This window comes from Nesoenas mayeri, assembly GCF_963082525.1.
Source record: "Nesoenas mayeri genome assembly, chromosome: 1".
NCBI classification, from domain to species: Eukaryota; Metazoa; Chordata; class Aves; order Columbiformes; family Columbidae; genus Nesoenas; species Nesoenas mayeri.
This window is the reverse complement of record NC_137541.1, coordinates 43931899-43948146: the sequence shown is the minus strand read 5'-3', so window position 1 is coordinate 43948146 and position 16248 is coordinate 43931899. Positions and strand designations below refer to the sequence as shown.

Genomic DNA, 16248 nt, shown 5'->3' with positions numbered 1-16248 from the left:
TACCTTGTTACAGAAGCAGGAGGTAGAGTCAGTGCCAGTGGGAGTCTGCATGCTCTGCTGCGTGGGAGGCACCTTCATCTCAGCCTCCAGGCACCTAAACACCCCTAAAACTATACCTCCCAGGAGAAACTGTACACCAACTTACATTATTTAAAAAGTAGAGAACTGAAACAGACAGCTTGGAAACACTGTCGATATTTGTAATTTACAATTCAGCCTTCATATATGACCCACGGCTATGGTTAGGTTTAGTTCTGTAGCCAATGGCAGCAAGGTGCGGGCTTTTCACAGCATCGTTTTAATCCTACCTGTGCCATCTGCCTCTCCAGCTTCGACCGGGGAATATCATCAAAATAGTTTTCATTTCTTCTTCTCCTTGCATCGCCCTGCATGATAATGTGGGGAACGTCCAGGGAGCCACCAGTAGTGAAAGTGCTTTGGCTAAGTGATGGAGACAACTGAGGAGGAGTGTGGTTACCGCTGGGTTCCTGGACAGAGAGGAGAAAAATGCAGCATAATAAAGACAGCATATTGGTGACTTCAAACCACACGTTTTAAAGTGTATTTGAAGTATTCATACTAAAAAAAAATAAGGAACAGTCCTTGAAGCAGAGGTTACTGTGGATGATTGAGATTTGCTACCTAAGGTGTAGAGCCCACGTGGAAGGAAAAATAATTCATTATTTACACGAACTAGTGGCAAATTCCCTCTCAAAAGCCTCCTTGTGTAATATATACTCCCTTCTAGGACTGCTGGAGAGATAAAACAGTGAGTTACTTCTTGTCAAGGCCCAAATAAAGCCATGATTTACGACTAGCTATTTGTAAGATGAAATACATTCTCACCACTTCTGAGCAGCCACTCTGAGCAGCGAAAGTGATTTGAAAGTGATCTGAACTCTAGCAACATCTCTTGCTGCAAAAAAGAAATACACGAACATTTACAAAATATGGACACTTTGTTTGCAATTTTTATGGGTCTCGGAGAACATCCGTTTAACTTGAAGTACTGGGTATCAGAAACAAGCTAAATACCAATTCCTAGAATGCATGGAAACATCAGGGTAACAAATATTTTACCATGCTTTTCTTGTAATCTATGCTGAACTGTGACCTCTTACCAGTCAGCGTGCAAATACCACAGCAAATTGATACATGAACTCTATTTAATAATCAGGTAAACACAGCCTCCTGATGATACATTTTACCAGGATCTGCCACCACGTCGCTCACAGCCAGGCCCTGTTCTCATGCACATCACATCACTTGTTCAAACCCCAGTTACAAACACTGGTTCCCAGCTCCACTGTCCAACACCGTCTCAGAGGCTGCAACCAGCAGGACCAGAGCTACTGGCCAGCCAGTCTGCACACCCACGATCCCAGCGCAGGCTGTAAAACTTGGTCATCACAACTGGATGGGGAAATATGTTCCCCTCTCATGATGCAGGTTACTGGGCTCAATTTCTCTGACACTAGAGTTTTCTCCAAGAGTAAGTTATTCAGAGGCAGAATGTAGTCAGAAGCATGTTTGCATAGTGCAAATCTTACCTAAATTACCTACTGCTGTAATACCATATTTCAATACTGAACAACAAGAAGGGACCTGATTACTGAATGAGAAGAAGCAAAGACCTGCTCTGATGTGCATGAAGGGTAAAAAATCTGCCTTTTTATTTAAAGAAAGAATTAAAGTGGATATTTCGTGCATGATTACATTGAAGCAAACCTAATCCTGAAAAGCATCAAAATACTTTACTCCATGCTGTTATGAAACAAGATCTGGTGTAAGAAATCAGAGAGTTGTAATCTCTTCCAAATGGAAAGCTGCAATTCTCTGTATGCATCAAGTGATAGTAACATGTGATGTTAATATTTGAAAGGTAGGAGTCTATGTGACATTATTCCTTACAATCACAATAAGGGATTAGTATTTTCCATGTTGGTTTACTAAAATCAGGGATATTTAGTTGTTTAACAATTTTTAATTAACTTGGATTTTTTTTTTTGTTTTAATTCCCTAGCTTTCTCATGATCTGAGACAGGCACTTGACATTTCCTAGGGCAAAGAAAGCAGTGTTTTCCTCTTAGGAGTAGTCTTTTTTCCTCCTTCACAAAAATCCACCTACATTTGGCCCAGTTAAAAGCTTCTGAAAAGCTGTTATCTGCACACACTCTGGAGGTTTGGTGAGGGCTAATATCTAAAGCCTACCCTCCGTTCTTCCACAAGGGTGTTGTTCTGCCCAGTTCTGGCTAGATGGTGCAGATGTGTCTGCCCTGAAAATAACCTGGGTACAGGGTAGCACACAGGATCCTTTCTAATGTCTGCTACCTGCCCCTCCAGCCAGGCACATAACCTCTCCCTGATCCAAATCATGATTCACTCACTGTTCACAGACTGATACGGCCATCAGTGCATCAAAGTGACAGATGACCGTGCAATGAATATACAGATTACAGCTCTCATTGAGCTTTTCATATTTTATCAAACTGCATATAAAAAGGAAATTCACTCAGAAATCTATATCGGAAGATTGCTGGCAAGGCAATACAGACAAGAATTACAAAGTCAAGAAATAAAAGAATGATGGTGCCTCTGCATAATGGAACAGTATGTAATTGTATGATTTTATGCTATTTTCTCAAAGTCGTCCTTCACAGCACAGATGGATCCTCAACTGTGCAGCATGTTGTCATATACTCAGTGCTGTGTTATCATTAGTTATCGTGTAGTCAGTATTTCATTCTCACTGCATTTTGTGGCCCCAAACCCCTTCCCTAAACTCTATTCAAATCCTGCTCTGAAGAGAGGATGACTAATATTGGCATTTTCATGACGCTCCTAAGTGCTTTATGAACATCAATCAATTTATTTTCACCACACCCTGTGAGTTCTGGCATCTTATCACCACTTCAGCAGAGGTGGGGGACCTGAGACACACCGACAGAGGTTAAAAGAATATCAGTCATTTTGGATGCCCAATTACAATAACTATTGCCTGATTTTCCAAGTGCTTGTATTCAAAACTCCACTTCTAGTGATCTAATTTGCAGCATTGTGTGCTCAGCACTTGCGTAAATCAGACTCGAGACTCCAGAATGTCAGTGACATACAATTAGTGACTGTTTATGAGGCAATTACCTAAATAACTTAGCAAGCGTTATCCAAGGGCTCCGGGGCAAAAGCAGGTGTAAATCTGTATTTACATAGCTACATCTATTCCTTTAATCATGAGTCCCCCTCCCGTTCTTTCTTCATTCCTCTCCCTCACTCCATACCCACATTCTCATCTCCTTTACACTCTGCATGGATGCCCGTGCAGGTGCTATCACATACTCAGTCCCACGCTGCAGTTAGTCACCAGGTATTCATGTCATGTTTCCAACCTGTTGTGAGTGCATGGATACGTGCCCTGCAGGGATGCCTGAGCAAATATTTCACTATCAAAACCTGCTTCATCCCCACCTTTCAGTCTTGCTGGTCACATAAAGCTGGAACCACACAGGTCAGGGCTGGAAAGGAGCTTAAGAGATCTCTCCCCAGGCTGCTGAGGTGCACCTTGTGCCCAGCAGATATTTGTCTAACAGTTCATAAAGGAAGAATCCTCTCTAGCAAAGGCTTTCTTGTCTTAAACCATCATTATTATTGCAATGCTTCTTCAAATTTTCAGTGTAAATTGCCATTCCTCAAGTTTAAATTCCAGCTTCCCATGCTGACCAGGTGAGGATGGGGTTCTATCAATATGGATACTGGTCCTGTAATTAAAGACTGTAACACATTCAAGGAAGGAAAGCCAGATGGCATAAGTAACCTGAGATCCAGCATTTTCTAACTTTCAAATATATGGCTTTGAAATCAAAATAACTTTTCCGTAGTACACAGTTATTTTGGCAATAATATATTTTGTGGAAAATTTTATGTTTGATGCTTTTCCTCATTATTTAACAATTTTTTACTTTGAAATATTTTAAAAGACAATACAAAAAGAGTTAAAAAAGATCAAGTGTTAGCCATGCTTAGGTCGACCTTGCAACCTTAAAGGTAGAGTCTTTAAACTATCTTTTCTAACAGATATAAATAAACCTTCCAGTAGCTGCAGATACTTTATCTAAACCAATTTTCAAGCTAAAAAATATTGCAAACTACACACAAAACACTATGTCCTCGTTTCATGTGAAAGGGCATAGTAACAGCTGATGGGATAGAAAACCTTAATCAAAACTCATGTCCTCCTCTTTAGGATTCTCTGTGAAGACTCCAATACCATGAGGTGATGAACGACATTTAGCATTTGCCCGCATCAGTAGCTCTGGCTGTGGAGCAGCAGACTACTTTTTATCACTCTGACTACAGATGGAGGACATCCAGTTTTCTCTTCACTATTAACAGAGAATATACAGTCCTAACCAATAACACGGGCTGTGGAAACTTTCTCACCAGTTGAAGAGGAACTAATTCTCCAGTCCAGAGCACTGAAAGTATTGAGCAATAACATGCAACTTTCAAACGATTCCTCTTTCCCAGGAGTGTTTTAACACCTGCCATGCATCAGGAAATCATTCACATAATACATCAAATATCAAAGAAAAATATCTGCACATTTATGCAATGTGCCTTAAAGCAGGATATTATAGACCTATGAGACCTTTTTTAACACAGTATTAGGAACAGGCTGAATTTGAGGAGGAGAAATATGTGGCATTTGAAAATAAGCAGGGTGAAAACAGGCTGGTCACAGAAATTGTAGGTGTATGTAAAAATAAGCCCTCATTCTGTCTTTCTCTTTTTCTCTTTACACTAGGAAATTTAACTTGTGAGCATCGACACTCTCTGACATTTGGAAATTTAGTCCCAAATGAGACTCCACTCAGAAATGCAGCCCCATGAAAATAATCAGATCCAATCAAATGCAAAAGGTGTGACCTAAAATATCAAAATAAAAAGTGTTGATATGAACTCCCTTGGAGAGAACACAGTAGGAGTGGATCATCAGACCACAACTCTGTAAGGGTAATAGACAGCAAGGAAGCAAAGGCATTGGATTGGAGAAACTGAGTGAAGATGGTTTAATGAGAGGAGATTAAATCTGGTCAAGTGTGGAAAAACCCCAGGGATATTGCAACAAGGTTTCTGAAAGTGGGAATGCAACTGAAAATTAACAACATGACAAACTTCTGATACACAAACATTTTAATAGCATTTCTGTCTCGACAATTTCAAGAGGTTTTCCTTAAAGAAAGCATAAACCGTATGTCTGAAAAGTACAAGCATTTGAAAACATGAAAGAAAAATGATAGTTCTCCTTCTGCAATATTGATAGCCTAGGCTGAGATTCCTGTGGGCAAATGTAGACACACAGCTTGCACATACCTGGTCCTGAGCTAGTTTCTTGAGCAAAGAAGATAAGCTGGTATTTCTAAGATACTACTTATCCTAAGGTAGACATCTGAAACAGGTCAGATGAATCACCCTGTAAAAATGTCAATCTATCTCTGCTGGCTATACAGGGAGGTGTAACTGAGAGGGTCAGCCTAAGATGTCTACACTGTAAACTCCTGAAGTGAGTTGAATCCCACTCAAAGCAGCAATTGTTTTCACACGAATGTTATGAAACACTTGCTGAATTTTTGAGAAACATAAACAAATTTTCCTGGGGACTCACCCTGAGGGTTATTGACCGAGGTGGTTTCTGAGGAGGATCTTCGTGAAGCCTGTCTCCCAAAGATGCCAGAACACGCTTCCGGTGGCCAATCAAGCTAATTTTTAAGACCTGAAAAAATAGCAAAGATATCTCATTAAAAAGACCACATTGCAATGACTAAAGGAAGATCCATTCAGAGTGAAGCCATTTTCTCTTTAAACCTTTTAACAAGTTAGTCCACTACACAGGTTAAGCAGACAGAGAGCAGTGTGAAGCAAATAATCAGCAAAGAAAGTGAGAGGAAAGATCAGAGGAAAAATCCTATAAAACAAAGGAAAAAAAAACTAAGCAGGTATAGATTTGGAAAACAGAAAAAAAATAGGCTCAGAAATGAGTCAGGAGGAAAGGAAAATGAAACAAGAAGGCAGCAGAGCGGGAGTAAAACCAAGGGAAGAGGAAGAGGAGACTGGAGAAAGAAATGTAGAAGCGCAGGCAAACGATGAATGATGAGGATTAAAGGTATTCACAGGAATGGGAGGAATCAGGAAGAGAGTGAGGAACAGCCAGAAAATGCTTAGAGGGGGCAAGATGGGAGAAAAGGAACTGCACAATTAATAAATGTTATCACTTCAAATCTATTCACCATGCCTTTCACGGGTAATCTCCGAATGACATAACAGTTTGCATTATTGTGTAGAATCATCCTTGCATAAGAAACACAGGACAAACAAATTTTGTCCTGAAGATCTATTACTATTACCAGACGCAATGGAAAAAAAAAATAATCTCTGCTGCACACAAACATGACCATCAATGGACAAGTTCAAATACCTTGTGCTTGTCCAAACTCCAAGAACACTTCCAAAAACGTTTTCCAAATTTACTGCTCCCCATTTATATCTCTCCATGCTCCTACTATACACAAAATCACCAGCACTCTCAGGAGAACAGAGAGGTCAGAAGCAGAAAGTTGGAAACTTAAGCACTAGTGGAACAGAAGTCATATTTTGATGCTATTCTTTAATGGCTACAATGGCTTCAAAGTATAAAACAGCCAAAATTGTAGATGCAAGCCTCTGCTCTGCAAACAGCAGTGTCCTCACATAACTCTTCCAGACTGTAGATACAGTTCCATATACCAGAGCTGCCTCCATTCCCTTTCAGAAGACAGTACTTCCCACTATATTTAGGACCACCGTGTGTCAACACCCTTCCGTCAAGAGGAACTTCTCACTCAACCTAGAAAAAGTAATAGTCCCCAAAAAACCCTGAAAATGCTACCTCTTAAGCGAACAACTACCTCAGTTTAAGCAGTACAACTAAGAGCTACCATTCATGAGAACAAACAAACAAAACCCTCAAACCCCAACAACTCTCCCAAAGCATCTTATAGATCCAAATACCTCACGATATGGTACAGCAACATGCTGCATTTATTTTGGTGAGTGAACTCCTGCCTATCCATGGCCACATGAAGTTGCACACACTTCCTCTGTTGGATGTCTCCGTGCTATCTGATACCATTGAACATCTAGAACATGTTGTTTGCTCACAACTACAAAGTGATGGGCTTTGACATGAAGCAAGGTCTTCCTCCGAGAGGCTGCTGACAGGGTTGTTGCAGAGCCTGCAGCCCAGCAGCAGGCCCAGTCTGCAGAGCCCCACAGGCCTGGCTCTGTGCTCCCCCATTAGTCTAAATCTGGAGAAGCACGAGTGAAGCTGAGAAAGCACAGCACACGCAAAAATGCCGGAGGCATGCAGGAGACTTCGTTATGTATTCAGTTTACACTGAATGCTGAACAGAAGGGCGCACAGTTTATCTCCGTATTTAGCTATATGAAACACGTGAATTAACTACAGCTGCTTTAAGCATTACTCAGGTAACGCATTTCAGTGAACTTTATTCTTTCATAATGCTTCCCTGTCATTGAGAGCATTTACCCAGAGATTTTCAAGTCAAGCTATAGTTCCTAGGTTGTTTCGAGCTTCTCAGTGCCTTGACTGCCTTATTAGCCTACATCACAAAGCAATTCTCTGACTGCCTTATTAGCTATATCACAGAGCAATTCTCTTAGACTTCACAGAGCTGTTCAACAACAGGAGGGAAAAGGACACGAGTCTCGAGGGACTTTACACGTAAGAGATCAGCAGACGGGTCTAAATGGTTATATTATTTCAACAACTGCGCTCAATTTGAAAGCAACACAGATCTTTGAACTCCGTAAACACTGCTATGCTTATTCCACATTTTGTTTTTCTGCTAAAATGGTGGTCACCCCAAATCTGAAGTGGTAGGGATTTAAAGATGCAACTTGCAGAAATATATGGTCCTCAGCCAATGGGCAGATGTACCCAGTCTCATCTGGACCACTCTCTGTTAAATGAAGACAGCTGTGTTCTTCTGGAAATGGACACCCTAGTAATTTTCCTACATGGAAAACCTATCTTCTGAAACACTGCTGTATTTGAGTTCTGAGTTTAACAAACACATTGAAATTCTAAAAACTTGCTCTGTGATGGATTGTCCTTGACAGTATTTATCAAAAATGTCAAATATCATGAATATAGGTCAACAGTGTGCAATGGTAAAGTTCCCTAAAGCAGTATTTTAGAAATACCTTAACACTGTGTATCAAATAACCTTTCAAAGTCTGGCACTTACCTAGACCGCAAGTTAGTTCCCCATGAATATTTTCTATATACCAGGTAAAAGTGAACATATTAACACTGAACTATAAGGACAATCAATACAATGCGCCTAAGTGCTATGCAGTGAAGCATTTTGACAAATGGATTGTAGCCTACTTCATATATGACAATGAAATGAGTTTTGCAGTGTGGCTGCAGGAATCAGCTACAATATGTCATGAAACTGTTAAGAGTAGCTTAAGGCCCTCCGCAACCTGCTGTTTTGTTACTGGGACAAAAAAGCGCATGTAAATGACATGCCTCTTTCCACACCAACAATAGCATACCCACGACAACAATAATGCAACTCCATCTCATATATTTTCTTATATTCGAAGTTGTAATACAACTGAAGGAGAACGGATAAGTCATTTGTCCAAAGAAATGATACATGCACACAAATTTAATCCTATTTTTACCTCCATATTCTCCAATGATTAGCATACAAAATGGAATTCCACTAGGAAATGTAAGAAAGCCACAAATGCAACCAATGCAACACTTTGCATTCAGATTTCTGACTTAGTTGACAGATGTTTTAAAAACCAAACATATGTAGCCCAGTAGCTCCCTGATGACTATATATGTGCAGATGCTGGAATTAACACATTATTCCATCTAAAACTGAGCGTTATTTCTGCAACATTCTTCTGCCTGATCTTTTTTTCTGATTGAATATGATCCAATACTGTATTTTTATAATTATTCTTCATTTTTTTAAAAATGGGTATTATAAAGCTTGCTGAAATTTAAGACATCAGTTAGCTTTCTTTTGGAATAATCTGGAAAGTTCCTGTATGGGGTAAAATTAGTACCATAATAGTGCAAATAGCAGTCTGGACTAAACATGCGGTGGCAATCAGACACCAGGAACTAGCTACGAAGTGGAAAACCAAAGAGTGATCAGAGTAGTACTAGTAATACTTCAGAATTTCAGTAAAAAAAATGGTAAATACAACCTAGCAAGCTGTGACATTCCTATGTCTCTATGTAAAAAGCCTGAAACACTAGCTAAATTCTATTTTATTAACCATTTTACTGCTGGTCATATTGGAATTAACTCCAGGTTTTCTGGAATTGCAGGTGAAGAATATATTAATACATATCACTTTCCTGCCACAATGCTGCCCCACAGGGCTAATCCTAAAACACAGCAGTGCCCAGTATAAGCAGGCAGCAAGCCCAGACTGACCAGTACAGCTCACCTGACCATCATGACTGGTTTAACTGAATATTTGAGAGTGGATTAAATACAGTTGCTATATAAATTTCCAGCATGGACAGTTGTCCAAAATTTTGCAAATCCTACCCATGGAACTGCTGTCAGTGACCAATAGTTACCAAAAAAAAAACACCAAAGTTGAAAGAGCTCCATATCCCATATACACACCAAGATTATATGGTGTAATAACTGGCACATTTTGAAAGACAAATTTGCCTGAGTCAGCTGCAATATTGGATGCCCAGTGGTTTATCAATACCAGACACAGCCAAATTCAGTTCAAACCATATTAATATTCTGTTGCACTTTTTCACATAGTGATACGTTATGCTCTTTCTCATCCTGACTGCAAACGCTGAGTCCTTCCAACCTTAAATTATCACAAACCCTTGCCATTTTTAACAGTGCGGGGATTTTCCCCGTACAGTCCTGCACAGCCAGCAAAGCATCGGCTCATGAAAACAGAGAAGCTCTGAAGGAGGTGATCAGAGACGTGCTGCAATTCTGCTCGATGCAAGACTTCTCTGGTTTCCCCAACCGCAATGGAGGCGATTGTTTATTAGGCATATGAAGCAACTTGCAAGAGACTTATGATTTCATATCATAATGATATGAAATATGCACCATTATCCCCCTGAATTAATTATCTAACTGGAAACAGTTCTCAGTTGTCTTGGTGACAGCATTTCACAGAGATAGATGACTGCCTTGTAAGTCCCATTTCTATACATTATCACGAGGAACTGACATCTGTTTGTTATCCCCCCCGCCTCAAATCTACAAGTTAGTTGTGGCTCTTCACTTTAATGCTACTGAGAAGTCAGAGGCCAAAAGTCTTCTCCAAGTAAAGGTAATTTGAATCCTGGGTTGCTAACACTCCTCTGAGCTGCCGATCAGCTTGCAGCCAGAGCAGAGGTATTATAACGCCGTTCAGCCATTGACATCCCAGATCAGATTCAGGCATGTGAGGATTTCTTATTTGTTGCAGAAGTCCTCAGGACACCCTTTGGTACCACCCAGGCTGTGGGAACTTTTCACCTGACTTTGCCAGACAAGCCATTTTTTTTCACTAAACTGTTTTTCAAATTCTCATTAGCTTAAGAATTCTCTGAAAATATCAGGTGCTGGTACTTATGGCTCCACTAAAGATAAAAAAAAAACCCACAAAATCACGATTTTATGCTTGTAATTGATAAATCTTAATATTTCAGTGAAAAGAAAAAAGTTAATAAACATCAGGAAAATACAATGAAATAAGACCTGGCCAATAGTGAGACCTAGCCACTCCACCTCCTTAGGATGTGTCTCAGGCTACATGCTGAACCAGTTTTTAAAAACATTGATTTAAATTCAAAACAAGTTAAATACATGGACTTAAAATAAAAAAGTAAAATAAAAAAATCGCAATTTAATAATTTTGCAAGCCTCAGATGTAATGACAAATATTACATATGTGCATTTGTATTACATGAGGCTCAAAAACCTATAAATCAGAATCCCTAAATGTCTATTATACATACAAACACAAAGATTATTACAATAATGATTACCTCTTCTAAGAGACAAGGCTTAAAATATTATTTATGTGAAAAACAGCAATCAGAAAGCAAGTCTGTAGATAAACTGAAAAAATTCCTTCTGTTTTCACAGGTAGCAAGTGGAAAAAGTATTGAGCACCTTGAAAGCTGGAATAAATTTGCAAATTGAGTCCCAACTGAGAGGACAGACCTCTTCTACTGCTCCCTCTGCTAGTGACTTGCATTTCCACCTGTGTGTTGAGGTAATGATGGGTTTAGTCACTGGTGCAGATCAGATTTGGAAAATGTGTTGTCACAGAGACCAGGAATCACAGAATCACAGAATGTCAGGGATTGGAAAGGACTTCGAAATATCTAGTCCAATTCCCCTGCCGGAGCAGGAACACCTGGATGAGGTTACACAGGAATGTGTCCAGGTGGGTTTTGAATGTCTCCAGAGTAGCAGACTCCACAACTCCCCTGGGCAGCCTGTTCCAGTGCTCTGTCGCCCTCACTGAGAAGTTTCTTCTCAAATTTAAGTGGAACCTCTTGTGTTCCAGTTTGTACCCATTACCCCTTGTCCTACCATTGGCTGTCGCCAAGAAGAGCCTGGCTCCATCCTTGTGACACTCACCCTTTATATGTCTGTAAAGATTAATGAAGTCACTCCTCAGTCTCCTCTTCTCCAAGCTAAAGAGCCCCAGCTCCCTCAGCCTTTCCTCATAAGGGAGATGCTCCACTCCCTTAATCATCATTCCAGTATCATTCCTGGCCAACATCCTTGAGGTCTTCATGTTAATCATATAGCGCTATGAGTAATTGCAATACAAATATGTTATCCCACAATATTTTGCAGGATTACTTACATAGCAGATAAATTATAATTAAAGTTACTGGTACTACAACACATTTCATAATGAGCTAATCATTTATTTATCTATTTTTTAATATGCAATTATCAGCAAAGCACATTAAACTGTACACAAGCGTGAAATACAGCTAGTGTAACAAGAAATAGGAGATAAAATACAAATCTCCATAGAAAATCAGCTCTAGAACCGATCCTTTTTCTGATCTTGATTCAATTTCATCATGGACTTAATTCCAAGCAAAAAGAAAAAAAAAACCCAACATTCAAGTCCCTTTAAAGAACAGGTTATTCGTCTACTAAATAAATAACTTCCTTTACACACTGAAGCTTTCTAATAACACACAGTGAGGAACCTTTCCATAATACCAGAAGCAGCAAACAGCCATTCGCTGCTTGGAGTGAAAATGCAGATGACTCTAGCTCACAGTTAAAACCAATGCAGACATTAGAAGGTAAGCTCTGACATGTGATAATAATATCAGTTAATTATACAAATGTTAGTATATTAGATATACTAACTAACTAACTAATATATTATTTAACACCTAAGGTGGTGTTAAATATCTCCTTCCAATACTAGAATTTAATGGAGGTCCTTCTATGCATTTTTTGCAATAATCAACAGCTTGTAGATACATGACAATTGCAGAAAGAATGTCTTCAATGTACAGATAGAAAAGCCAAATACTGGACAGGAGAACCTCTACCAAGGACCAGAACAAATGTTGTTATTCAGGACACATTCCATTTCCTCGTATATTTGCAAGTTATCAGCTGTATGTATGAAGACCTTATTGTATTATCTTCAGTTTAGTATTTTTTTTTTAATTGTAAACCATTCACATTAAAAGCATCGGCTCCACCCTTGAATATCTAGTTGAAGCCAGATGGATGCACAGAAGCTACCTATGGATTATATTCAGGCTGTGCTACGGGGCAGTTCACATAGCAATCCAGAATACCCTTATACTGTAGAGCATTAAACATCCCAGAGTTACAAGCTTGATAATGAATTACTGTCCTACTGCTAGCATTAATATTTATCCATTTTTTTTTTAAGAGAAGTGCTGTAAAAGAATTGTAAAGATAAAAGCGTGAAAAGTGTTTGTAGCCTTTGATACAAGGGCCAGCACTGGCAATGTCTATACTCCACTAGTATGGACTGAGAGAGTGATGCTAAGGACACAACTCATCCCAGTGTGCTGCTAAAGTATAGGTGAATTGTCCTACAGGTCTTGTGAAAACTACATGTGAATGCTTCCTTAAAAGAAAAACAATCTGCAGAAGAAAATACCAGTGTTTGGTCTGACAAGGAGGGGTGCTGGGCTGCAGAGCAGCAGCAGCTGCGGCAGTGACCGCCCAGGGATCGCATTCCAGGGGTGCCATCCACCATAAAAACGGACCAAGGAGGTGGGCAGGGAGCAGTTCTCTGTACTGCCAGCTTCTCATCTGCTTTCTTATTAGACCACAGAAGAGCCAACAGGCACAAAAAAATGGGCATGAAAGTATGACCCAGGATGGATCTCTTCAGCACCTGCTTGTGCTCACAGTGGTGCAAGTCATACATGAGATGCATCCACCACGGTGAAACCTCAGCTTCTCTCACACTGGACCACCCAAAAGAAGAGAACGGCTAGCGTAACCAAAAAATCTGTAAAGAAGCCTAAAGCCAAAGTTTTAACAGAAACCATGGTCTATGAGTGTATGCTTTATAGTATTCAGCAGTTACCAAACTTAGTTTTCTATTTTGTCTGGCAGGTGTCTGCCATTTTTCCCCTGAGGACTGGAACAAACAGGGTAGTCGTGTAATGAAAAATGTTTTTCTTCTCATAACTGTTTCTGTCTTATCAGTAATCAGTGTGGATTCACCCTACTGCAGAGTGGCTGCTTAGCCTTGGCCACACTGCTTTGACAGCGTTTGGCATACTGGATGAAGTAAAGCACATTTTGTGATGCACTAGTATAGGCAACATTGACCCTATTTTAGGTACCATGTGTTACACTGTCCATGTCACCTCTATCAAGATCTTGTTTTCATTACCTTACAGGAAATCTACACCTACATATACACTACATGACATAAAGAGGGCCCTCAATTATTGCTCTACCTACTCTGCAGCAACAGCCAGCTGACCAGTTTAATAACTTTTCTTTCATCAAGGACATTCCCCAAAATAATAAACTTTGAATTATCAATAACCTCAGTATAGGTTATGGCATGACATACAATCTTGGCATAAAAATAACAAATACAAAAATCCTCCATCAACTTATTTTCCCAGTTGTCTTATACTATCCTGGTTTGCAATCCCTCCTCATTAAACAATTACTTAATTAAAGTAATTAAAACAATTACTACAGGTTCTGGAAGAAAACAGCTTTAAATACATTATACCAGTCCTACTCCACAGCCCCCTCCACCTTTATCAATCTCATCCTTTAACACCAGATGAAGAAGTTACTACATATGTAAAAGCTACCAATTCATCTCAACTGCAGCTGTAGTAGTCTACTGTAGTCTACTACTTTCATGTAGTCTAATTGATGAGCATAATTAAAATAAATTAAGAGCAATTTTGTCTAACCTACATTTGGTTTGGATTGTGAAGTTGCTTGTCAAACGGTGAACCCCAAATCTCATTCATTTTCCAACTTCATGATATGGCTTTAGAAAAAAAAAAAAGCTATTAGTTGTCCCTTATATCCTTGCTTCACTTATATCCTTTATGCTGCCACAACTGTAGCAATGCTACTACTATCTTAAAAAAAAGGCAATGGCCACCATGGCCGAGCAGGATGATACATCACAGGCAGAGCCGGCATCATGCTGTACTTTGACTCTTAATCTGTGAGGAGGAAGCGCCGTGGGTGGGAGAGAACAGGCTCTATGAGCACAGCAGGATGGCTGGATTAACTCTGCCAGGGGCAGCAAGGGGACAGCAAAAGCATTTCTCAAAATATCTTTTTCTTTCATGCCTTGAGGTAAGAGCGGGAAGGAACACCATCAAAAAGTGGGGTTACAAAAGGATACAAATAAAGAGGCAAAAACATTCATCTGTCAATAGCTCAAGTAAGTTCTCTCGTGGCTTTGAGCAACACGATAAATTCCAACATAAAAGATTATTGTCTGCATGATTTGAAATAAATTGAAACTGCAAGGCCGTTCAGATCATACACATCTTCTTGTGCGTATTCCTTCATTAAACATTCAACATTAGTCTGTCTTAAGGAAGAAACATTTTTGTACATAACCAAATTAGAACAAAGCAAGTGGGCAAACTGTACTCAAGAGCTCTCCAAACAGGAAGCTGATTTTGTACTACCGTTAAAACCCAGATAAACTGAACTTCACGCTAACAGTGAAAACCAGCAGAGCTTTGGTCATCTCAAACTTCTTGTCCTTAAAATTATTTTATAAATTAAAAAGAATATAGATGTGTGTATCTTTTTGAATTCCACAGTTTGGGTAGATCCATTATTAATGAAGTGTTCTGGCAAAATCCACCAGTGAATGCGTTATCATGGGAAAGGATTTCTTGCTATAAATTCTATTTGAATTTTCTCAGTGAGAAGGACTGCACAGGACCCTCATACAGGGCAGTGTAGCATGTTTTCTTCACCTCTGCTCTTTCTCTTTTCTTCATCCTTATCAAAAGTTCTTGAAAAAGGAAAGTTCACTTTAAAGGGAGTGTCAAAAACAGGATAAACCTAATCTCCACAGCTCAGGCTTTGCCTTTCTTGTGGTTTACCTTAGACCAAATCAACCCATGCAATAAAGTCAAAAGAAGGAAAGACAGTGCCAGAGAGTTCATTCCATGCTTTCCCATCAGTAGCAATAACACCACCAGTCCTTATTTTGCAGTGTTACATGATTTTCGGACCTGCACGAAACCAAAACAACTTCTCAGACTTGTGCATTCAGCTGACTGCAGGACAGTGACTCCAGGCTATGAGAAGTCAGAAGCCCTGAATCACACCTATAGTGATTCTAAATCCACTCTTAATGTTGTCAAGAATCTCCTCAATGTCTAGCCATGCCTCTTTATAATTCTAAATATTGTAATTTAGCAAATATCCTTAATCTAATAATTAACCATTCTTATTCTTGAATTATGTTTTTATTAATTTTTAACCTAAATTGTCTCATTATCTCCCTTGTAACATTCACTTACATGATGGCAGAAAGTTATAATTGTCCTCAGTCATGTTCACCCTAGATTGAACATGCTCATTACACTGCTATCTGGTTATTGGTTTTCCAGTTGAGAAAAACTGTGATTTCTAATGTACAACATGAGCAGAAAAAAAG

The 16248-nt window shown here is 39.4% G+C and overlaps 1 protein-coding gene across 3 annotated transcripts in view; it reads right to left on the bottom strand.

The window, feature by feature from the left end:
* Positions 1 to 16248, bottom strand: part of ANKS1B (ankyrin repeat and sterile alpha motif domain containing 1B) — a gene marked incomplete at both ends in the record, with an annotated part of 434431 nt that overhangs the window by 47993 nt on the left and 370190 nt on the right. For all 3 annotated transcript variants that reach the window (XM_080342173.1, XM_080342174.1, XM_080342175.1), the window contains 2 exons: positions 309 to 488; positions 5663 to 5770. In XM_080342173.1, the coding sequence (XP_080198299.1) occupies positions 309 to 488; positions 5663 to 5770 (288 nt within the window). The remainder of the gene's footprint in view (positions 1 to 308; positions 489 to 5662; positions 5771 to 16248) is intronic.